We start from the raw sequence: 25,051 nt of genomic DNA on the forward strand, positions 1-25,051 counted from the left end.
AATGCGTCCGTTTAATTATATTGTAAGATAATACAATATGTTTTACACTCTTTTCATAATTTAATAGAATTACCACTTGATTTATAATTTACAGGCGAATTTATATAAAACATTTAAAATAATGGAATATAATATGTGCGATTGTTTTAAATTATATGGCGATACGATACAACATGTTTTACATTCTTTTATAATTTCTTTTTATAAAAATACATATTGTAAAAAATTCATTTATAAATATAATTATTCTTTTTTCTTACGCGATTATGTTCTGTGTTTCATGCGCGAATCGCGTCTTCTTTTTCAATTGCCATTTCAGTTACGTTCCGTCACGTTGCGATACGTCAGTGTTCGACAATGTGGAGGCAAACTAGGTTGAGAAATCTGTGCCGGGTAATAGCGTCCGGTTGCCGATCATAAATAACGACGGGTCGCGTGGCTTCCGCGATTCTGCGAAGCGTCAGCGCCGATTTCGCTGCATAAAGGCGCGCGATGCGCGGCGATTAATTTTCGCAGGCACAAATCATGCTTTCAAGGATTATCCATCTATCGATCGATCGATCGATCGATCTGATCGAGAGTCAGTACGGTAAAACGAAAGTAAGCGGCCATAGATGCCGGCAGTTCAATGACAATTCCGAGCTGTTTGCACGAACGTTGCGTGACGTTCAATGCTTGCAATTCCGTTATTCACTTGCCATTATCATCGTGTTTTAATAATTATAATATTTATATTTACCAAAAGATTGTGGTAATGAGAATTTTATTGGAACAATTTGCAATAATGAATTATGACTTTTGAAATCGTTATATATTTATTTATAAATAAGCGTTCTATTATTTCATATTTTTTTATATATATATGTGACTATTAATTTTATTTTATAATAAATTATTCATTGCTAAATTAATTAATATTAAACGCTCGCGCATGATGTGGATTGTATCTCAACTTTGAGAATTTTATCTGAAGAATTTCTCGCAAAAATGTTTCACAGTCGACGCCTATGATCCTGAAGGGAAGGAAAAAAGGCAAAAGGCGTCTCAATGGCGACACGAGCCCGCTCCGTGGAAACTGGCTCTCGAGGAAAACCTCATTCAATTCAATTCTAATGCCGCTGTAGAATCGAGTGCTCGATCTCGAGATCGCGGCCTAGAGGCTATTCCGCTCGGCATTTACGACCATTCCGAACGATGAGAGTATTCTCACTACACAAAGATTGACGACGAATTGTGGTTTTTAAAAGGAAAGATTCACTCTTGTAGAGTTCGCGGAATATAATATACAAAATATACGAAATATCGCAAAGTTCAAAGAATCTAAAGAACAAAGGAATGTTGAATTTTGGGATAAAGTAGCTTTCGTAAAATACTTGTAATAAAAATGTTAAGGCATTTATGACGTTTATTGTAATATCGTAATCGTTTGAAATAGCTCGCGTCGTATCTGGCCTTCGGGAAATGCACGATCGCGCGCGCGAGTCTTCCCTCGAGTCGGCGCGGCGGCGCGGCGGCGCGTCTCATCGCCTCCTTTATTAACATTAACGTATACATTCATTACACCCACCGCACGCCGACGGGCAACATCGGGGCTCGTCGACGTATTAGCGAATGTTGCGGAATGCTTATGATTTTACGAGCCTCTTTAACGTGCGTTTAGCTTCCGCCGGTAGCTCGGGCTCGCGATGCCTCCGGCTTTCTTCTCTCTCGTCGCGACCATCTCCTCCCTCGACTGCCGCCTCCTCCTCGGCATGCCTCCGTACGACATTTTCTGTTTAACCTTTGAACGACCTCGCGAGCCCGGGGCGGCAAGTGCATTCCAGGCAGAGGCGGCGATCGTTTAAAAATTCCGATTCACGAGCCCGGAAACATCTATATCGAATTCATGAGGAAAAAGAGAGCGATCTGATCGTAGCAGCTATATACCGGGCGTAGTTACGGTCGCGAAGAGATACTTGAAGTTTATTTTTTAAATTTTTTTCGTAAATTTTTCTTCGGTGTATTATCAAGTTATTGAATCGTTAAAATGTGCGAGAAAACTTTTAGTTCCCTGAATTTTTCGATCCTTGAAGAGGTACGGATAATCTCCCCGATTATTTGCCTCTGTAAAATTTGAGATGCAGATATTGAAGCTAACTAAGTAGAAGACGTTCTGTCGTATCGTTTTCAGCGATACGTAGACGACCACGGTTCACCATGGAGGAATTATGGACGAAATGCCGAGACTTTTCGCGGATCATTTTTCAATCCCGTAATCGCTCGTCTCATCTCGGCACTCGTGACATTGCACTAGCTGACAGTGACGAATCGACAGTCCTCGAGTCAATCCTTGAGTCATCGGGCAGCGCCAGTGTCTTTCTATTCGTAGCGTCTCGTGACTAATGAAAATGTCCTGCTAGATCGGAAATGAGAAATAAGAGGGATCGTTTCTCCATATTGTCTTTCGCGCGATTGTGTAGCGCGATTAACGATTAGTAATATATTGAGATAAATTTGTGTCGATTTAAACTGGAGAAAAGACAAAATGATATACGATTTATATAAATGTTATGCTCGATTTCTACGAATTTAAATTTTTTAAATCCGACAATGCGATAACGAAAACGCTTGTCAAATAATAAAAGTGTGTCGAGATATTTTTAATTGTTTTAATCATTGTATCTCTGAAATCAAAATTTATAAAATAATGTTAAAATACAGCAAATTATTTCAATTAACATCCATATCGTAAAATCACCTCCGCCATCTTTCCGGAATAAATGATTCTATCAAAAATACAAGTCGCCGCGGCTGCCATCCTTGTTGAAACGCGCAGACGCGACGCGGTAATTGTGAGACACACAATATAATTGCACAATGTAATTGCCCCTTTGTTTCTTCAATTATACGTCTAGACCAACGGTCGGCGCGTATGTGGCTGAAGGGAGAAAAAAGTGAATGAAACGCCTCGTCGCGAAGAAAAAAAGGCGAGATGCGCGGCCGCTAAAAATTTATAATGGCTAAAATTTTTTATAAAATTATCTTTTTTTCCCCTCTCTTTTTCCGTATGTAAATACTTGCGCGAGAAAATGTTACAGAAATAGAGAAAAGATTATCTGTTAGTGTGAAATAAAAGTCTATAAATCTCAAGTCGATTCTTTTAAATGCTCGAATCCCACAATTATGGCAATTTCATCTTCAAGATCTTATATTGTTATCGATTATTTATAAAACACTAGCAAAAGTTCATTTAAAACATTTAAAAAAAAATTCCTATCTTTCTCTCTCCCCCCCCCCTCTCTCTCTCACTCTCTCTCTCTCTCTCCACAATAAATGATAATTTTTATCTAAACAAATAAAATTTGATTGCTATTTTAATTACAACGATCGTCAATATTTGTTAATAATTTTGCAGCTTTGCGCTTAAAGCTCGATTCCTCAGATTCTTGGAATATTGGTTCTTTCGGTCCACGACTTGTTGAGTCTTCGAATTCTCGGATCATCGTATCCTAACGTGTGCAGTAACTCAATGAGTTAATCTCCGATCAATTAACAGTGAATTCTGTGTTTGCGCAGGTACTTAGGTAAGAATTTCAATTAGTGGACGAGGGAGATGGAGAGGAAGGGAGGAGGAGGGACACGATCGAAGACTAAGACAATTAACGGAGAGTTCGCCGAACAGGGTCGCGCTTCCGGGTTCTAACGAATCAACTGCGGATTAATCGGATTCGCGATTTTCTTTGCACGCAAACTTTCTTTCTCTCGATCGAGTGTCAAACGAGCGGTCGCATAATTGAGCCATCGTCGGCCTCTCTAACTGCATTTATTACGAGATATGCCGAGATACTTTCGTACGCTTTCAGGTATGCATCTCGTCCTTTTGTATTACCACACTCGAGAGATTTTCTCAAATCTAAATATTTTCCAACGTAATAAAAATTCTTTTGCTTTTTATTTTTCTTATTACACTCGAGAATAGCAGAAAAATATAGAAATTAAAATACTTGAATACTAAATTATTTACTTATATTTGTTTGTCAATAAAGAATCGTATCGTTGATAACTGATAAGACTGACAGACATTGCCTCGCTCTAGCAATATTTTTACGCTTCTTAGCAAAATTATAAGTTGCATCGACAGGCGGTAAGAGTAAAGAAGACGCAGAGGGGAAAGGGTGCTTTGTGGTAAGTTTTTCGAGGAAAATGGGGAAATTTGCTGGCTGATGAAGCGAGCGGAGGAAAGTTTATGAGCCCGTTCGGATGGGCGGCTAATTTTTAAACAAAGCCTAATTTCCGCAACTTCATAGCATAGTCGCGGTCGTTATTACTTGCCGGGATAATAAATGATTATTACGCCGTCGCGAAGAAAGGGCAAGATGGGGATGTGGGGGTAAAACGCTTTGATGTATTCTCGCTCGGATGAAGGCAAGTCGAGCGACAAATTCTTCGATATTCGGACGATGAAGAGCACTTTCTCGTCCTAGGGGAAAGGTTGAAAGAGATCACGGCGCGAGATCCCTCCTATCCATCCTCTAACAACTGATTATCCGCCATCCTTCGTGGCAAATAATATTTCCGAGTGTACATTGTCAGATTGATCACTTTCATTGCGCTCTCTTTATAATCTCGATGTTCCCTTGCGCGATTTCGTTCCCAAAATACACGATTCTGTTGCCCCCTCTCCATCTCTCTTTCTCGCCCTTTTCCTCGCCGACAGGTCGTCAATGAAATAGCTGCGAGCGGTGCTGCGAGACACGTGAAATTGATGAAAGTATGCGCTTCGCGCGCATTCCGCTCGGGTTTGCCGTCGAGCGGAGCGAAGCGGACTCGCGCGAGCACCTACGACGACGATTCCCCAGTGTTCTCTCTTTCTCTCTCTCTCTCTCTCTCCTCTTTCTTCTTTATTAATGAAGAAACATTCCCGGCGAGATTCGCGGCTGGATGAGCGAATCGCGCGCGAACGAAGAGGCGAGGAATCTCACGCGCGGAAATCAACTCGTTCGCGCGAATGAATGAAAAACAGATGGGTACGCGAGAACCAAAAAAAAATCCATCTCTCGCTTCTTGTCTTTTGATCCTGAACGAGGGCGAGACCAGGCGGGGCCGCCATACGCATTTTAATGTCGACGACGGCTTCGGATACATCCAATTACGAAGAGCATTGCGGTCTCGCGAGTTATTCGCGTCAGCCAGAATCTGCATCGATCATGTCCCGAGAGCCGCTAACAAAAGTCGAATACCGACCAAGTATTTTGTCAAGGGCCTAACGTGACGCGTCGCGAGCATCCGCGTTAATTTCTTCCTGTGTTGTTATACGAATAATTTCAAACGAAGATCTTACGATCCAAAAATTTTGTCCAAGTTTTTCTTTTCAATCGGAAATATTCAAAAAGACAGAATTTGACAATTAAGGTACATTGAATCTAGTTAGAAGAGCTAGAGGTAATTTATGATCTAAAATGCAACATTTTCTCTGTTTAAACAGAGGTTGATGCATTCCCTTCTCTCACTTAACTCCAAAGGTGAAGGGTCAAAATTTCACAGCGAAAGAGTCGACGCTTCATCTTCCTGAGACAAACTGGAAGGAAAGAGACAAAAACCAAAGAGAGAGAGAGAGAGAGAGAGAGAGAGAGAGAGAGAGAGAAAGAGAGAGAGGGAGGGCGCAGTTTCGGCCTTCGGGCCCGCGGAGACCCGCTGCGCAAAGATGTACGGATAAGGGGATATAAATGGGTCCTCGCCGCAGTCCGAGGGCAAATATAGACCAGCGTAGGACATTAAGGGGAAAAGATTACCGATGGGCCAAACGGGACCGAATAGCACCGGTATGGAAATGCGATCGGCCTTTAAACGTCGAACCGCGCGCAGCTATGTTAATTCCTGCGCGCGTTAGCCAAGGTGTAACTTCTGTTTATCTTCGTATCGATCCCCGGCCAGATTTAACGAATACGGACAGACCACCTCTTCGAGAAACGAGAAAATCAGCCGCACCGTTCTCGGTAAAATCGTGTAATTTCTTGTCCATCTGTAGTACGAAAACGTCTTACTTCTTTGATGCAGGATGTGAAGTTTCCAGAGAGTATGCTCGATATATTTTGCGTTCATTCTTCTCCGTTACTTAAATTTAGATTTCAGAATTGTAGAAAAATCAGAAAGTCTATCGATAGGCCTTAATAAAAAATATAATAATCTAAGACGAATGTGAATTTCAGTTACTAAAATAGATATATACACGTATCTAATCAAGTTTTTAACAGAAATGGTTTTAAAATTAAAACCATTGCCAGAAACTAATGATAAGCAACTATATTGCTAATTGATAATTGATTAATTTTTTTATATAATCCTAAAATTATGTGTACAAAATATTGCACGAAATTTCGAAATATCTCGTAGTCGTATGTGACATGTGAAAAATGTGAGCTCGTACGATTCTCGCATCCGGATCTTTCCACGCGCGTGCTCATTCATTGTTGCAGGCTCGCTGGATCTCGCCTACCGATCGGATCAGACGTGATGGATTCACTTCGCGTGGAATGGAAACGCGAGTGACGGCTACGAGCGGCGACTAAGAACAGGAAAACAAATACACGACAATCGTCCTTTTTCTCGCGTGTCTCCTCGGTACACGGCTCGCAAAGTATAACTTATGGCAAAAGAAGGGAACCCTCCTTGTAAAGCAGATACAACTAAGAACCGACATTAATGGCCCCATTTGTATGCCGCGTGGCGAGTACTTTGCGATAATACGAGGTCGTCGAAATACATAATCTCGCAGAGTTGAATTTGGATAATTAATTGTTGTTCATGGACCATCATTCATTAACGACAATCGACAATCGACAATCTCTCTCTCTCTCTCTCTCTCTCTCTCATTTCTGTAATTTTGATAATATTTTAAGTTTAAAGACTCGAATCTGAAAATAAACATGATAAATCTGAGCTCTAATGGAGTGAAGAATCTAAAAATCGGATTTACGAAAGCGAAAGTCTAAAAGATGCGTAAAAGCAAAAGTCGAAAAACTGGAAATCTCAGCACAAGAAATATTGACGATCCATGAGGAATGCAGCATCTAAAGAATTTAAATATATACCATATATATATATATATATATATGTAATATTTATGGAAATATTAACAAATTGCAAAGTGTCTTCTTCCACGTAGGAATTATTGTAAAAACAGCATTCCCTTTCTACATAGATGTTTAAAAGTGATGTACGCTATAATGTGTGTGCATGTCGGGTCGGTAACAAATTTATTAAGAGAACGTAAAAAATGAAAATGTTTGGCGCGTGAAGTAGGCAGCTGCTGCGACTATTTGAAAGGAATTTCGAGATTAGAGGAGATGCCGTTGCGGCCGATGAATCATTCCGGGCACGCGATTTCTGGCATTCAAAGGAGGCGTTAAGTGATTAAACGACCAGTTGTCATCGGTGACATTAACATATTACGTTCTCCGCACGTAGAGTTAATGTCTTGTATCCATCCAAACCGTTTGCCGTCACGCGGGGAAAAGAATTATATATGATGGAGATGACAGTTCTCCAAGAAAGCGTCGAAATGATTGTCAACAAAGAGAAAGGGAGGTCTCATCCTGATAAAAAGCATCGAGCAGCTAATACACATTTTTAACCAATCAGATAAATATAATTTTCTAGCTAAAGGTACGATACATACTCGATGCAATTTGCACATGTAACTTGGCTTCTCAAATATGGGTAATAATGGTCAAAATGAAAAGTTTCTAATCAGTAGATAAAGACGCGATATCGGACTATATAAGAAATACCTATTTTATATAAAAAAAAAATTTCAACGTTGTTCAAATAAATTTATTATTCGACATCGTACAAATTTTATAAGATATGTTATAATTTTTTTTTTTTTTTTTTTCCAGATAATATCATGTCATTCTGGCGCTCTCATAATATGTTTTGAATAAACTGCTTTATTGCGCAGATAACCGTTCGTATAAAATTCTGACGAGAAAAATTTATAGAATGAATTAATTGCAATCTGTTTTAAACGTGTTTTAAATATGCAGTTTAAATTCACGAGCAAGCATCGATGGATGGAAAAGAAAAGATGCAAATAAAGATTCAATAGAGTAAAGCTTGTAGCAAGGCTTGGACTTAATTTAAAGCACGTGGAAAGCACGATGTTGGCGTAAAGTGAGTTAATATAGAGGTCCTCCTTCTATGAGGTGCGAACGCTCCTCTCTAGTTTCTCGGGATAATACAGACACCGCACGCTACGATGCGTGCAATTAAGGGCACGCGCGAGAAGGATCCAAGGAACTTGTAATCAGACAGAATGTCTAGTGGAGGATGTCTACTCATTGCAAAGACTCATTATATGTACAAGATGTCGCACCAAGATATAAAAAATATCAACTATTTGCTAAAAAAAAAAAAAAATAATGAAGAAATTGTTTTCAAAATTAATAAATTTTATACGGATCATTAAGTTATACTTATGAAAACCTGAAAATATATTAATCTTATCGATCGCAGATTTGTACGATTTTTAGTTTAGAGTTCAGCGACATTTCAGCGTATCTTTTTGCTTCGATCTTGTTCATTTATGAGATTAAAGAAGACTATGAGACTCGAGGGTGACAGCTTATCTTCCAAAAAGTGATTTATGTCGACATGACTAGTTACCGGCTAACTTATGGTGTTTACCGATTCAATTAGGGATACAACCGGCGGTCCCTTAAAACGTGATACATTTGCTTCGACATTAATTTACGAAAACGACCCGCTGTCATAACAAAACTATAATAGACCTTTGGTCGGTTGGCGTACCGCCAGACTTTAGTGGTCGCATAAAATGCACCGGAATGTTTGCCCACTACATTGTCCTCGACCGCATCATATTATAAATTATAAATCGTCCAACTATTTTTATCCTATAATCGTGTTTGTCTTAATCGCGAATATTGTCTTATCGCGGAATATTGCGTACAAAATCGTCGCATCTCGAAATAAAAATTATGAAATAGGTAAATAGTTGCGTAAATGGAATGCTTGACGAAGCGTAACGATAAAATTTTTATGCTATTAGTCAACGAGATTTGCACTGTCTCGATTAATCCTTGTATCAAGTAATTCCTAAAATTTTTTGTAATAAAATATCAATATAGCGTAGTATTATAATACATACATTCTTTAATTTATTGAATTATGAACATATATATTCTCTACTAATGTGAAACGTAATATTGATAATATTTTAATACTGTATTATATGTTGTCAGTCATTATCTCGTCACAGCTACGGATACTCTATTCTTTCTCGCTAGCTTCCTATTGTTGTTCTCCTGCTTGAAACAAAATGTTGTTTGTTAGTTTAAGCTGTCGGAGAACGTCATAAAAAAAGGAACAAAATGTTTGTAGGCATACGGCGTTTTTGTAGCTAAGACAATGTCTGAGTATTCTTCCTTCAGCGCGACGACGCCGGGACGTCGAACAACGCGTCGCCTCTATATTTACATGCCCCAAAGTCAGTGGCCCGCTCGAGTGATTCATCACGGAAACAGATGCTGGGATCCTAGACCATTCCAATGTTAAATTTTTAGACCGATCCTGAGTCGCGTAGAGAATGGAGGAAGTTTAAGCTCCTTGGGATTCTGAATTTCTCGCATCCAAGATTTCTAGGAATATCTTGAATTTTAATTTCTTCTCTTCCTTTCTTACATCTTTTTCTTGAAATTTAAATCGAATAAGTTTCTCTTACATATCAAGTTGAAACGTTCCTCGAGAATCGAAAGGTTAATGATCTTCGCTAAACAACGAAGCGACGAGAAGAAATGAGAAGCGACTGGACAAAAATATTTTTGCCGGGTTAAACGTTCATCGTTGACGAAAAATCTGCGGCAACACGAGGACGGCAGCTGGTTGGCGATGCGACAAATCATAGCCTACTGGACAGCCTACACGTCGACTGGCGCTCGAGCGTCCCGCGCAAAACCGAGCGAGCACGTGCAAGACGAACATAGCAGTGTAACCGGTGGCGGATCTCTAAACTCTCTCTCTCTCTTTCTCTCTTCCCGTCTCGCGAGTCCTTTGACTGATCGCCCTTGAATTTATGAGGCGCCGTTTTGGTCTTACACTCATCTACTTAAACAACCAAAGTATCTCAGCATTCTCGACAAGTTCTCAAACAAGCAAAAAACATATAGCTAGTCTATTAAGAGTGTCTAAAACTACCGATGAACAATATGGTAACGGAGGACCCTTGGACGAGTTTGAAAAATATCTTTGAAGAATTTCCATCAAGACTTGATGATTGGCTAGAATCGCGAACCTTTCGAGGATAAACGGATGCTACGTCCTGATCGGTTGCATTCGGGTCGCGAGGAGCGATTAATTAGAAATTGTTCGGTGATATCTAAGCGAGAGATCGAGCCACGAACGAGCGACATTCGTCGGTATCTCTTTGATACGTCAACTGCCCGACCGGACCAGTTCTCTGCTTGCCGTCCAGTCGAAATAATATCCGGCCCGGCACACGTGTCACGTGGTAGTCGGCAGCCAGAAAGAGCCGGCGAAATGCCTATCGATGCATTGAGCGATCGAGGATCTAGAGTTCGATCATTCTCTTCGACGTATCCGTATGTAGGATATTTTGACGGAGGACTGTGACTCTTAACAACGCAGAATCTTAGCATTATTCTCATTCTCGTTAACGACAGGTAGCCATAATATTTAAGCTCGAGAACGCAAAAGTCGCATATGAATATACAAAACGTAATCATCTTTACAGTTACAGTGCTTCCATCTCCAGAGACGTTCAATTTTTGCTGAACAAGTATCGGTCCCAGCTCTCGAAGAGTGGAGAATTCGCCTACATCAGATTCTCATCTTCCTCAGGAGCACGTCGTATATTAGTTTCCCAAATGCGACGGGTTAATACAATCACATTCCATTAGTATTCCGTTAACGAAATTGCCTAACTAGAGGAAGAGGAGAAAGAGAGAGAGAGAGAGAGAGAGAGAGAGAGAGAGAGAGAGAGAGAGAGAGAGAGAGAGAAAGAAAAAGAGTGCCGCAAAACAGAGTCCACGTCGGCGAGAGAAAATAGACAACTCGCCGCGCAGAAAGGCGGCACCGAGAGAAGTAAAAGGGAGAAATCCTGAAGAGAGAGGCGAGAGAATTCCGCGGGGTTAAACAGCCGGTATTTCAATAATGGAGTCTTATCGCCGGCTACCGCAGGAGTCCGAGTCCTCGCCGGCAGCTGGTGCATTCGAGCCTCAGAATCCCGAGTCTCTCGAGTCGCGAGTCACCGAGCCTCGACGGTGTTTATTAATTTTCGCCACTTATCGCGCATACGCGTTGCTCGTTTCTTCCGATAGAGATGAGAAAATAAGTCGCATTTATACATCCCCTTAAATTACGTAGCCGCGCTAAACCCTCGACGAGGTCGCCGTCAAAATTGCCATGTCGTAAATACGATTTGCGATATGATTAACTGTAAGCGCTAAGCGATTGTTTAAATTTTTATCAATTGCGCTTAAAACATTTCATTGCCACTATACGGAGAAGCTGTGACGTCTTTATACGTTTGCATTTTTCGTGAAGTATTAGATTTATTATAATTTCTGCTATTAATAAGTATTATTGTAGTATCTCTCCAAGGATGACAAATTTCACGTCTCTTTCATGTATCCTTAGAGCTAACAGGCGTAAACGATCGATGTCATGGTCTCATCCCGAACCGAATTGCGAGAAGAGCGTCTCCCATCGCAACGCGTGTTCATCAAGAATCGCGCAAAGTTATAATAATAATGTACGGGGAGAGATACCCGACGTCTGGATTCCAGACTTCTGACTTTGCCCGATGTTTGCGGCAGTTAATCTGACGGTGGTGCGCGTTTCGGCGGGATTACCGTTCTCTTGTGCGTAATTGCGTTTAAATATACTCGAGCGTGTGGCGGCGCGCGAGGAAGAGTTCGGCGGGCGGAGGACACGCGACGAGGGATGCAACCAACAACGGTGATGCGGCGCGGCGGTGTGATTTGTGGCTTCGGCCTCGTAACAAATAGACACGCGGCCATTTTCTCGGACATCGGGTGCGCAAAGTGAACAAAGACAAATGGCCGAGACGCGCGGCGCACGTGACTAACGACGAGCGGGCTGATAGCTGACGCGGGATTTTTTTTTTCCCCTCCAAAAGATTTGATCGCCATCGATTCCTCAATCCGATGAGCCGATACTCCGAAGGTATAAGGATAATTTTAAGCCTTTCGCGCTTTTTAACAGGTTTGCAACAGGTGATACCGTCGAAGATTCGAACGATTTAGGGAATATGATTAGAAAATGTCAAAGTACGTATATACGATATAATCTTTTCTTATAAATATAAAGTATAAGTATAATTTTTTTTCTTTGTTTTTTCCTTTATTCAGGATATCTGAAGATCCTAGAATACGAACGGCCGTGTGGAATCGAGGTTACGAGGATACGATACGGGATCGGCAAGATCGGAAGATTTCCAGGGTCTCGGAAAGTTTTTTTTTTTTTTTTTTTTTTCTACCGTCGCAACAAGCGACCGCGAGTTCGTCCATGGACATGTCCATCTGTCCGCGCGCGATCTGCAATTCAATGCAACCGCCTCGAGCAGAAACGCATCCGCGCTCTTTGACGAGGAGGATCCGACCAATCCGACGGCACAAAAGAAGCGGCTGCCGCTTCCGCGATACTTCCTTCTCCTTGCTCGTCTTCCGCCTCGTATTCGCCCTTGGATACCATTCCCATTCGCCAGCGGTTTTGTTTATTAATAATTTTAATAATAATTTAATAATTTTATCATTAATTTAATAATTATATCTTTTTTTTAGATAAAAATCTTATACCGCTTTCAATTACGATTACATTATAATGACAGACTATGTTATAACGACTCCCCATTATAAAAATGTTATAAAAATATTGCATACAAATAATAAATTGATTCTTAATTACCGTTTTGCGATTTGATTTCAAAATCATTTTGTGCCCGCGATTACGCCACGTGATACGTTGGATCGAAGAATCCTAAGAAACGGATAGTATTCGCGAGCGGTTACAACAGAATCATCATCATTCCGGTCTTTGGGCAGCCAGATCAGTTCTTACCGTACACCAGGAGCGGCCCGATCGTTTTTTTTGCCCGATGAGCAACGGATTGTCCGGCGCGGTGTGTTGTCTTTACCTGGCGCGCGCTCGTGGTGCCCGGATTCCCGATACCTGGACGCCGTTTTATCTCAGCCACGCGGTCGCCGATCTCCGCCGCCGCGCTAGGTCACGTATTAATTTTTTCGTTTAAACCGGTAAGGCGAGTTCACCTCGATTTCGCGACGATTCGGTGAAAGTTTTGCGCGTCCCTTCTTAGCGCGCCGTGTCACCGCGCAACTGACCACCGTTTCTTTTACGCGTCCCGTAAAAGATAACGTCGATAACTCACAAATCGAGCAGAAATCATTCGATATTTTTAATCTTGCGATTTGTACTAGAAAGAATTATATATATATATATATATTGTAAGCAGCGAACTACATATATTATAGTTTCCTCTTCATATATAAAAGAATTAATAATTTTCTGAAATATTAATAATTAATAATTTATGAAATTCATAACTTTCTTTATTTCAGATAAAAATTCTTCGTTTCGCGCGAATATTAAGAAATATTGGAGAAATTTATTTATTCGCGCGAAGGTCGATGGGAGAAGGTGCGAGAGAGCGCGATGTGTTTTCTGAAAATAAATAAACGATAGATAACATTTATTGCATAATATATGCACACCACCATTTTCCCGTTTAACTGGCGATAAAAAAGTCAACGACTCTCGGACTTGCAGATCCTGAATTTATCGAGACCTCGCAACCACCCCTACTTACGGCTCTCTTTCCATCCGTACCGCACCGTTTGATCGTACCGCGATCCGCGGTCGAGGATGCCGTTGCTATACCGGTCCGAAGTATCATCGTCGTCATGGCGAGCGTCTCTCGATATTACCCCCGTCGTGTGTCTTTTATTTTCAATTTTTCTTCCTTTTTATCTCTTAACACACATTGGCGCGCGACAAGGAAAAATCAGTGCACAGATTCTACCGGCTATATCAAGTTACTTTCGACGAATAAATTGTACCAAGTGCCTCACCATTGTCACTCGATTATTATCTATTTAATGAAATTAGGATCTATGTATCATTTATAAAATAGAATTATCATTGTTTAGAATATTTGCAAACGCTTAGAATCTCTCGCAGATTATAATATGTAATATTAAGGTATATAGACAATACATAATTGAAGCGCTCCTGAGAATGCGCGAAATTGAAAATCAAAGGCATCGACGAAATAAAACACTACGCAATTGCTCAAATTTTACATTTCAAACATCCTTAATATATATATATCTAAAGAACAAAATTATTCAGGAACAGTTATATTTTAGATTCCGAAGGTATCTAGAATCCATGATACTCTTGATTAATCTCCTACGATCTAAACGTCTAATAATTCGATAATTTAATTTTAAAATATAAAGTGTTTTCGGTATTTAATTTTGCAAATAACCGACCAACGTGCTACGTTGATTTTCGCAGAATATGATACAGCGAGAAGAGTCACACGGAGAGGGAAGCTTTTGCCGTTGTCGATGTTCCCTGCTCGGCCGAGCACGACGAAAACGGCCATCGTAGCTCATACCCGGTATAGTAACGCCTTTTCGACTCGGACAGGGTCGTCAGCCGGTCGTCGAACGGGCTGGCTTTTATCGACGCGTAGATTGATCGTAATTAATTCGTTTTTCTTACGCGCTACGTGGTGTAGCCGGCGAGATATCGAAATGCCACGCCGGTACCGGATACTCGGCGTGATCGCGCCGGCAAATATTAAAGGCGATTCATGCGATGGGAAGGGGGCAGCAGGAAGACTCCCTCCTGATCTCGCGTCGGAAAAATGTTGCCGTGCTCATCGTATGGTCAAGGGGTTAAGTAAAGACATAAGCGTAAAGTCTTGCGTGCTTCTCTCTGGGAAGCTTCTCCCGTGCGCCCGGCAAGCGTTTAAAAACGTACCCCGCTCGCTTCGCTTCTTCTTTCTTTTACGGACGAGCGCGCGCGGTCGTTCCGCTCGCTTTATGGGCGAATTTTCTGCGTGGCTCGCACAGTGGCGTAGATCGCCGAAATACGGATCCGGGAAACGCTCTTGCGACGGATCGATGATGAAAGAGAGCCACCGAAATTCGAGTTCGTTTCAATGAATTAAACAAATGGGAAAATATATGGGGGAAAAAAAACATGTATTTATTACATGTTTCTTTCGCATATCTCTTATTATTAAAATTATCCGGATATGTCTTACGATAATATGTACATATGTTGTTTCAGATCTGCCTCGAGATCTCGATACAATCTTTGATTCGTATCATTGACTAATAATACAAAGATAAATTATTGGCGAATCAAAAATCTTTAAGCGATGCCAATGCATCAGGCTGCATAATCGCCGTCATACTTTCTTTTCTCATTAGTATAAGCGCGATCGTTAATCTTTATTCGCGGCTGATTTGAGATGCACGAGATTGTATAACTCCGCTTTCTTCGCTTATAATTTTATAGAATTTTAATCGGTTTCCCGCCTCGCGACTCCGGCGATCAACGGGTCGAGTTCCATTCGGCTGCCGGGATCGTTTCGCGGTTTTAGAAATCGGCGTCGCATTCTGCGGCGATTTTCCACGACAGGTTGTATAAGCGTTTGCGACAGCGATCTCATAGATGGAAAGACGCAAAGACGGCAGGGGAAAGGGCGCGCAGGGCTTGGGCGCTCTGGCCGAGAAACTAGTCCCGGTGGAAATTTATTCCGTCGAAGCGAGAACAACAAATTACCGGACAGTAGTCGATCTCTCCTAATACGACGCGACGGAAATGCCAGAGCTCGAAACTCGACGCGGTGTCGACACTGCGCCAAGGATTGACAGTTGGTTGAAAAGCAAATCGATCGCGATGGCGTCTTCGACGATGGTCTCGTTAATTATTAATTATGACAGCGATAGTGGCAAGTGAATCAAATCATGTACAAACGTAATGCTTAAATTAAAAGTATGAAGAAAGTCTAAGAAGAAGAATTGGACAAAATTCGAGACATCGAAATTGCCGTCTAAAAATTAAACATACGTTCTTACGATCCAAGAGAATTATTAATAAAATCAATTTTATACATTGAATTAAATAATATACTCCTAATCATAAAGCGATCCTGCTTATCGTTACTGCTATTATTTTTCCTTTCCGAAACAGCATCGCGACTAATATAAGTCACATTGACGAACATGCAGTTGGCAAAGCGGCGTCCTTCGTTCTTTAATCGCAAGGGCAACGAAGAGGAGATACACGAGAAAAGAGGGGGAAATGGGGAGAATGAGAAATATAATATAAAAGAAACCGTGGCAGGAGGCTGCTTTAGCCAGGCCAGATCCCGCCGGGACGATAACACGAGGACACATCGCCACCTCGACGCGACGATCGTAAAACTTGGTCAGGTAAAGGCGCGGTCCGTTTGAGACCTGCTGCTAGGAGGACGGACAGGAGCTGGTTATAGGATAGGTATTATAGTCTTGGACCGCGCTGTCGGTCTATCTCTCGCGAGGGATGCGCGTCCCGTACGCGTATCCTTCGGGGTGGTCCTGGCGACGACATCGGTTCATTAATCGGCCAGATACCCGAGAAAAATGCGCTTTTACGACTACTCTCTCTCTCTCTCTCTCTCTCTCTCTCTCTCTCTCTCTCTCTCTCTCTCTCTCTCTCTTCCTCGCTCTATCTCGCCTTTGCTCTTTGCTCGCTCGCTCTCGCTCCTCAATCTTTCCTTCTTTTTCTCGTTCGTTGCCATAGTGTGTGTGTGTGTGTCACGGTGTCTCTACCAGTTTCGTGAAGGAGGCGCCCGGTGGCTTATTATCGTTCGCCGAGAAGGGAAACCAGGTAATTATTGGGTAGAACTCGATTAACGCGATACTCGACAACGTTGTTTCGATTTCATTCGCGATCGACGATCGATACGTCGCATCGAGCTCCGAATTACACGAGTTTATAAAATTCTCTACCCTTAAGTGCCCTAGATCCTAAATATTTTGAATTCTATTAGCTCGGACTTTAAATTTCTCAAATCCCGGATATATCTTGGATCCTAGTGTCTGTGGTTGCCTGGATGCTAGATCTTTTCTCTTCGATTATTAAGTCTTCGCGAGCAGGTGCTTCGAGTTTCAAATTTTTTTTAACTTTATATACATATCGCGAAGACAGCAGATTAGGTGTTAAAACAAGATAAATACTGACGAAATATTCTAAATTCCTTAAACCTCGTACACATTTTAAGATAGATACGCATTCGTTTTTCAATACATTAAATCGTCTTTGCATCCACTGAGCCTATATTCGCGTTAGTTGACTCTCGAGCCCGCGTGACATAACTGAAGACGATGTTGCAAGACTGCCCGTACAGCGGGCATGCAGTCTCCGCAGTCCGTGCATTCGCTGCGCGTAGAAGAAACGGCAGTCGAGTAACGAGAGTGCTAATGAAGGATAGCCGGGTTCTTGTGGGCTTCTCCTGCGACCGGCACCTGCCTCTTCCTCTGCGCACGCGTTTCTCTTCACGACCAAACGATCGTGCGCGCTCCGATCTCTGAATTTCTTTCTCTATTGCCTAATTTCTTGCGAGCCTTCGCATTACGCGAACATGATATCAGCTTACTGATATTAGTTTACGAATTCTATGGTTATTCTTAATAAGGCTCTATTTCATTTCAAGGAATATAATTATATATTCGTACACATCGAGTTCTCTTAATTAATTCTCTCCTTTTCGTATTTAAACAATGATAAAGCCTACTGATATAATGATACTCGAGTCCTTTCCAAAATATTTTTTTCAAGGAATTAAACGTGTGCGCGTTTCTTCAAAGAATCGCGCAGCTTCCGCGACACTCCGTATATCATTCTTCGCGAGTGGAGTCCTCGCCACGAGTTAAACACTCGCTCGTTTACTCGGCCAAGCGAGCGAGAGCGATAAAGCATGGCGGTTTCGGTGCGTCCCGTCCCATGAGAAAACGACGCGCATTTTTAACGTGCGTCACGTCGGTACGCGCCTTCGTACGAATGCACGTTGCGGCCGACAAACTGCGAAAAACACTAGAGCGCGGCTATTAATTCAGAGACCAGGGGACACAGAGAGTGGAGGTCGGGCAAAGGAGCAAAATGAGCGGCGTTTCTCGCGGCTCCTCAGGGCCCTAAATAAAAAGAGCAGGAGAGAGATTTAAATAAAAGTAAACTCGTGTCGCGCCGCGTTCGCGTGAACTACCCGGGCCCCGAGGATACGAGCCGGTGTGAGCCCCGGCGCTCCCTCTTCTTCCCTCGGGGGAGCCTCCTTCGTGGAGAACCTGTCCTGTCTGGCTGTCCGAGATCGGCTTTCCCTCCTTTCCTCCTCTTCGCTCGTATCGCGCGCGCTTAACGCTCTCGCCGGATGTTATCTCGCGATCGCGAGACCACGGAAGGGAGAGAGAGAGAGAGAGAGAGAGAGAGAGAGAGAGAGAGAGAGAAAAGTGGCGAGAACGTCGGGACGTTCGTGTTTCTACAATGTCGCTGGAAGATTGATAGATAAATGGGCCAACGGTGCTCATAACTATATATCTTGGAAGAAGGGAAAGAGAGATAGTCGGCTTTCCTTGATTAATTAAACTCCGGTCAATCTAAAATTATATTTTAAATAAATTTTTGAACAAGAATTTACATAGAATTACTCCCTCTCTCTCTCTCTCTCTCTCTCTCTCTCAAATAATATTTCAAAAATATTTTTAAGAAATTTTCTCATACATTTTCATTCTTAAAATATCTTCGTTTTCCGAAGAGCTAATGTTCTCAAGAATTTCTCGGCTTGCATCATTAATTACAAGTTTAATTTTATCTAAGCAAGAGATTTGATACTGGAAAAAAAGAAACGTTACTTTTCCACCGAGCCGGAAAAGATAGCGAAACGGCGCTCGTCACCCTACGATGCATGCACGGGTGCATGAATGCAGAAGCACGCCTGATCTCCCAGCAGACAAATTAAAATGATGCACGGACGATTCCACGCGTTACCCGAGAAAATTTCCTTCTTCTCTTGGTCTCGAAACTATTTCAGGATGAGCGTGGTTGGGCGCAATATTATTCCGGTGACAGTGTTCCTCGATTTCTAAGAAAGGCCACTGGGTGATATTCGCAGATACGAAGGACCGAGAATTCGGGAATCGAGTGATTCGAAGGACTACTTGCTATTCGACAACTCGGGGAACTCGCTATACGATCTGACAGTCGGCAGATTAAATAAAAACCGAGAAAAAAAGGAATCGAGAATCAGGAATTCAAGAGAATTTAATGTATCAAAAATTCAAAGAGACGTAATATTTTTAGCCATAATTAAATCACGTTTGTATGGAGATGATACGATATTTCGATGTATTTTATCTTACTCTTTCTCTCTCTTCCATCATTGTATTATTTCTCATATAATAAGATATAAATAAAGAATTTATATATTTTGTAAGAAATATAACGCGATGTAAGTTATATATATATATATATATATATATATATATATATATATATATATATATATAAAGTTATTTCCTTGATTTAATTTATATGGCAGTAAAGAGTGTTTGTTGGCCATAAATAGAGACGTAGTTTTTTTTTTTTTTTTTTTACCAAACGCGTCAAACTTTTAATGACTAACGCAGGCGGATCTGTTTTTAATTGCTTTGGGCAGTTTAAGGATACAAGCGTTCTACAACGGGATTATAAAACTGTGCTGATAGACCACTTTAAAAATGTGGGCGTTTTGACGTATTCTATTAGCGCCTTCGCACAATTTTCTGCCTCGTCTATTAACGACAGATTTTATCTCATATCGTAGCATCATTAAGTAAATTGGTCAATCAACCGAGTAATCTGCTTATTTTAATTATTTCAATTATTACATATAGAGAGAGACTGGGTGAATTAGCTTACGTAACTTTATATCATTTATAATTATCATTTCTAATTTAACTATTAATGATTTTTATACAAATTATTGAGATTGACGCGAAGTTTGCATTTCTCTTCTCTTAAAACCGATGAATTCCGGTAAAAATGTTAAACCAATGATCGAAATAAAAGAGACGTAGACTCACCCTGTCATACTGGTGCGTCGCCGTAGCCGCCTGGAAGGGTTGAAAGGGCGCCGGCCTGGCCGGGCTGTGGTGGGCCACGTGCGGATTGGCATGGGGGTGGCTGTGCGGGGCCGCATGGGGATGGGTCGGATGCGGCGGCGGTGGCCGGTGGGTCTGGTAAAGATAAGGATAATATTGATACATCACATCGGAGCAGCTCATCACCCCGCCCGGGCCCGGCACCCCAGAGCTGGCCTGCAGACTTGCGTACCCGAACGTCGCACCACCCTTTTGAATAACACCACTCTTTAACTCGTCCTCCAACTTCGTCGATGGCGCACCGCGATCGGCTCAAGCGTGAAGAATCATTCGGAATCACTAGATTCGACACTAAGGATAACAGTCCGTGCTGTAACACATAGCGACAGTGAGGTAGCTTAATATATTGTTGTCAACTGTTCTCAGATATGTATGTATATATCTTGGATAATTTTAGTTTCTTCGATGACTCGACATGATCAATGATTTAAATAATATTTTTAATATTGAAAATTATTCACGATCTACAGAGACGCTGTTAAATACGTTTAAAACGCTGTAATTAATAGCATATTGTGCCGTTTATAAAAAATTCGATAGTATGCTGTTGGATGCTGCTGTTAACAGTCTCGTCTTCTTTTATGTTCTTTTTACACCAATTATTTCGATTGTCCAAGATACGTTTATTTAAAAATTTATCAAGTCACTAAATTAACACATAGGGATGATAATAAACGTATTTCTATTATGTAATATCTAATTTCGATATTTATTATGTTAAAATGTGTCTCGCGCATGCGTTCACTCATCAAAATCACAATTTATTTTTGTTTAATTGTAATTGTTATATAGAAAAATGTTTTATTTTTTTTTCAGTGCTACATCACAATCACAAAATGCCTTCATGCATATATCGCGAAGAAAATAGAAGAAATAATTACGAAAGATTAGGCATTTACGAGTTGATCACAGTATAAAATATGCTCATCAATTTCGTCCAGACACAATTCTATCCACTTTTATTCAGCAGAATTTTTTTAGCAGACGATGAACCAATGTTCCACGCGTTCTTTCTTATTTCTCGAGAACCAATGAACTACAATGAATACACGCAGTTAATTCTTCAAGATAGCCGAAGCGATGCAAGAGGTTGCACAAGTCGATCGTTCTCCTTTCTTTTGCCTTGGTAAGCGCGTTGTGCAAATGCGAAAGGACTCAGATAATTGTCATCAGTTAGATATGTCAAATTGCGACATTATATATATATCTTACTCTTACATATATATATATATATATATATATATATCTCTTACTTACAAAGAATTCTACAAAGATGGACAAGAGAAACAAAGGCATATGCTAGGCATATGTCTGGTAACAGTCTTCATAAAACTTTTTTTCTTCCGCGATCTTGCTTTCAGAAATTTTTCCGAATTTGTCATATACCAATAATCGATACTTGCAAAGTTTTCTTTTCTACCCAAAACCTTTTTTTCTTTCGGGTGTCTTTTTCCAAAACTTTTCGATACAGATCAATTTTATCATTGATGTCTACAATTTGTCATATAAGAGTGTGCGTCACTTGTACTGACACACACAATTTTCTCCATGAGTTTTAGCTTAAAAAATTTTAATTGTTCTCTATTGCAGTTTGTCAATAAAGCGTACTGTCTAATTGTCACGCTGTCTAATTTTTTTTTCTTTATTAACACTTCATTGTCACTTCACTTAGCTAGTAACAAGAACTGTTGTCACCGCTTTCGGCACTTCATTTCATACATCGTACGCAGGACCACCTGCAGTCCAAAATAACATGTACAACTCGTCTCACAATTTATCCCACGGATTTTTCCACCAATCCAAGACTCCGATCGCGATGAGGTTTGAATTCAACGCGGAAGACAAATGGCAAAGGACGACCAGTTGGCGAGCGAAAAACGAGCCCTCACCCTCGCAACGTGAGCGGAGCGTGTCGCTGCTGGTGGTGTGTCTCTCATGGGTGAACACGGACTGAAACCCCCCAGACACGACACCGTGTGTCACCCTCTCTCTTCCTGGAACTTGTCGCTGTCTTTTTCTGAACCGTTCCTGTCGCCGTCCTTTTCGAGCGATCGGCGACGCCGCATGTCCTCTTCCTCTTTTCCGCCACCCCAACATGTTGGATTCGTGGCGACAGAACCCGCCTCCTGGTAGTGCCGGTACTGGCCAATCACCGTGCTCGATTGTTGGAGCCAATCGCACTTGGCTTGCCACTACCACGGGCTCTCCCCGTATTGATCCCACAATGAACCCGACTACAGCTGTGGTATTAAGAAGTTCGTACTCGGGTTAAACCACCCCCGCCTACCATCTCCGCTCCCTGCCACTTTCTACCCCTTCCTCTGGCTTCTTCGTGGTCTTCATCCTCCGCTACGGCCACCTTCCTTCCATCCCAGGTAACCATCCCCCGCAGTGCGCATAATGAGTCTTAATTAACAGTTTCGTGGTGTTTTGGGAAGCTTAATTTGCCGTGGCGAAAGGAAGTGAAAGGGGGAGGAGAAGATGGCGTCTTCAGGATGGAATTCCTACGGAAATGTTGCTGTCGTGAAAATCGCATTTTCACGTGGCACCGATCGACCGACTTATGGTTTGATTTCAGCTACATCCGGCACGATCTTCAAAATGAAATTGAATTTACACAAGGATGAGCGAGGAGAAGGCAAAGGGTGTTGAGTCTATTCTTAATGTTACAGGTGGATAATTTATATTTGTAAATACCATAAATGTGAAAATATTAGAGAGGGATACTTACTCAGATATTAAAACAATTCAAAGAAAATTGGAACATGATTCTCATATAAGGATGATATGCAAAATCGTATATTTTTTTCGATGAGAACATATATTAAAATATTTTTTCAAATATCTTTTATTATATAGTATCATGCTGAATAATTATGTTGCATATATTAGAATAATATCAGTAGAAAATATTACTAGAATAAATGCAAGAAAAAATAATTAAATATATTAAATATTTACATTGAGAATGTTTGATGAACACTCAGCCATTTTGATCACGTTTATGATCATTGATTAAATTTCATCTCTTTGCTTGTCTTTTTACATCTTCGGTCTTTTCAATTTACTCGACTTTCTAAAACAGATACCAGCGGTAGTGTTGAGAAAAAGCTGTATTTCATGGTCGGTCCCTCTTTGTTAAAAATCCACGACACCATTCGATGAAACCGAAGTTCTTGCACAATTGCTTCTTGGCCTCGACACAATTCGGCTACACGTGTCGATCGGTTTCTCTTCTTCAACAGAACCTATCACCAATTTTAAAATTTTGAACATAGTCATTAACTCAAAACTATTGTATACCTTGAAATAATCACTCTCACTTACCAGATTCTCAACTGGACATTATGATCCAAATTTATACTAGCATCTTCAATAAGAAATTAACAATTATTTCTTCATTGTCAAATAGATGAATGTTTCAATTGGTATCCATAGATGTTTATGATATATTACTATTTGCTAGTAGAAGGATCGATTTCTGATGTGTGAATGTGAGCTACAAATGATATTTATTTTATTAAAATTGAGTTTAGTTTTTTGTTAATATTATATATTGTATATTTGTATATTGTAATACAGATAATTTCTTCTATAAATTTAAAATAGTAGTAAAACTTGTTTACAATATTATTACATTTATATTGCAAAAATATGAACAACTAATAATATTATTATAATTTGTACATGTATTACGCAAAAAAATTAAAGAGCCACTTTCTTCCTTCTACAGAAAAGACAATTTTTTGTAGAAGGAAGAAAGTGGCCCTTTAATTTTTTTGCGTAATGTAATACAGTTATAACAATAATTAAATCAAATTATCTTATATATAAATTATTCAATATTTAATAAGTACTTACAGATTTATTTTGTGACTACTAATTTCTTCCAATAGATGCATTGAGCGTAGATGAGACTCTGTATCAAATACGAGAAAGGTTGACACTTAAATAAGATGTAGGATTTTCAGGCTGTAGCCTACGTCATTTCTACGGGACATCACCGGCTCTTTATTTTTTTTACAAATACAAAGGGAGTCTTTATCTTGCGGTAGCGAACGGCTGTTAAGATCGATGCCTTCGTGATATAGAATGAGGGACATTCCCGATTCGCTGATTACTAATATCTTCGTGAACTCTCGCCTCGATTACGTAAAACATATCGCTCATATCATTTTTTTTATTATCTCGCTGTTTCGATAATCTATATTTAATCATTAAGTGCATATCAACATATATTTGTATTTATGATACGATTTATTTTGCATATTTTATATTTTTCTTAAACTAATATAAAGATTAAAACGCATATATACACATAGACCTTAAATATAACTTATGATTTTCGACTAGACTTTTACACTTTATTTTGAAAATATAAATGTATATATGTGCCTGCGTGAGAGAGAGAGAGAGAGAGAGAGAGAGAGAGAGAGAGAGAGAGAGAGAGAGAGAGAGAGAGAGACAACATTATAAGAACATGTACTTAAATCGTAAAATACACACATTTTTACGAATTAAAAGAAAGATAGAACACATTTCATTACTCTAAAAATTTATTATGATAGTGAGATCTTCAACTACAAAAACCAATTATAAATTTGTTCCTTCTTATATTTTTATTAATAATTATACATATAATTATTTAGAATAACATCTGTTACTTAAATAAAAAATAAGAGAAATTATAGAACTTGTACACATGACAAAACTCATCATTTATCATTTGTATTTTCGTTTTCGTAAATATTTTGACATCAAAATATCGTCAGACAAGATAAAATAAAAGACTATTACTCATATGA

At 40.3% G+C, this 25,051-nt stretch overlaps 1 protein-coding gene, 1 long non-coding RNA gene and 1 pseudogene across 2 annotated transcripts in view; 1 reads left to right on the plus strand and 2 right to left on the minus strand.

The window, feature by feature from the left end:
• The window catches only part of Vg (transcription factor vestigial), a 40,697-nt gene extending 20,186 nt beyond the window's left edge, over positions 1-20,511 (minus strand). The window contains exon 1 of the mRNA XM_070313938.1: positions 20,169-20,511. Within this exon, the coding sequence (XP_070170039.1) occupies positions 20,169-20,369 (201 nt within the window). The 5' untranslated portion in view covers positions 20,370-20,511. The remainder of the gene's footprint in view (positions 1-20,168) is intronic.
• Positions 5,706-6,548, plus strand: LOC138943334 (uncharacterized; annotated as a pseudogene).
• A 520-nt stretch (positions 20,512-21,031) lies between the features above and the next one.
• On the minus strand, positions 21,032-24,159 carry LOC138943266 (uncharacterized). The gene is made up of 4 exons (XR_011448442.1): positions 24,108-24,159; positions 23,574-23,745; positions 23,208-23,494; positions 21,032-22,840 (listed from the first exon to the last, which is right to left on the minus strand). It is a non-coding gene; the product is annotated as an uncharacterized lncRNA (long non-coding RNA).
• Between the last annotated feature and the right edge of the window lie 892 nt (positions 24,160-25,051).

Source organism: Polyergus mexicanus, unplaced genomic scaffold (genome assembly GCF_030449975.1).
Source record: "Polyergus mexicanus isolate NDT 795.1 unplaced genomic scaffold, iyPolMexi1.0 SCAF_26, whole genome shotgun sequence".
In the NCBI taxonomy this organism is placed as follows: domain Eukaryota; kingdom Metazoa; phylum Arthropoda; class Insecta; order Hymenoptera; family Formicidae; genus Polyergus; species Polyergus mexicanus.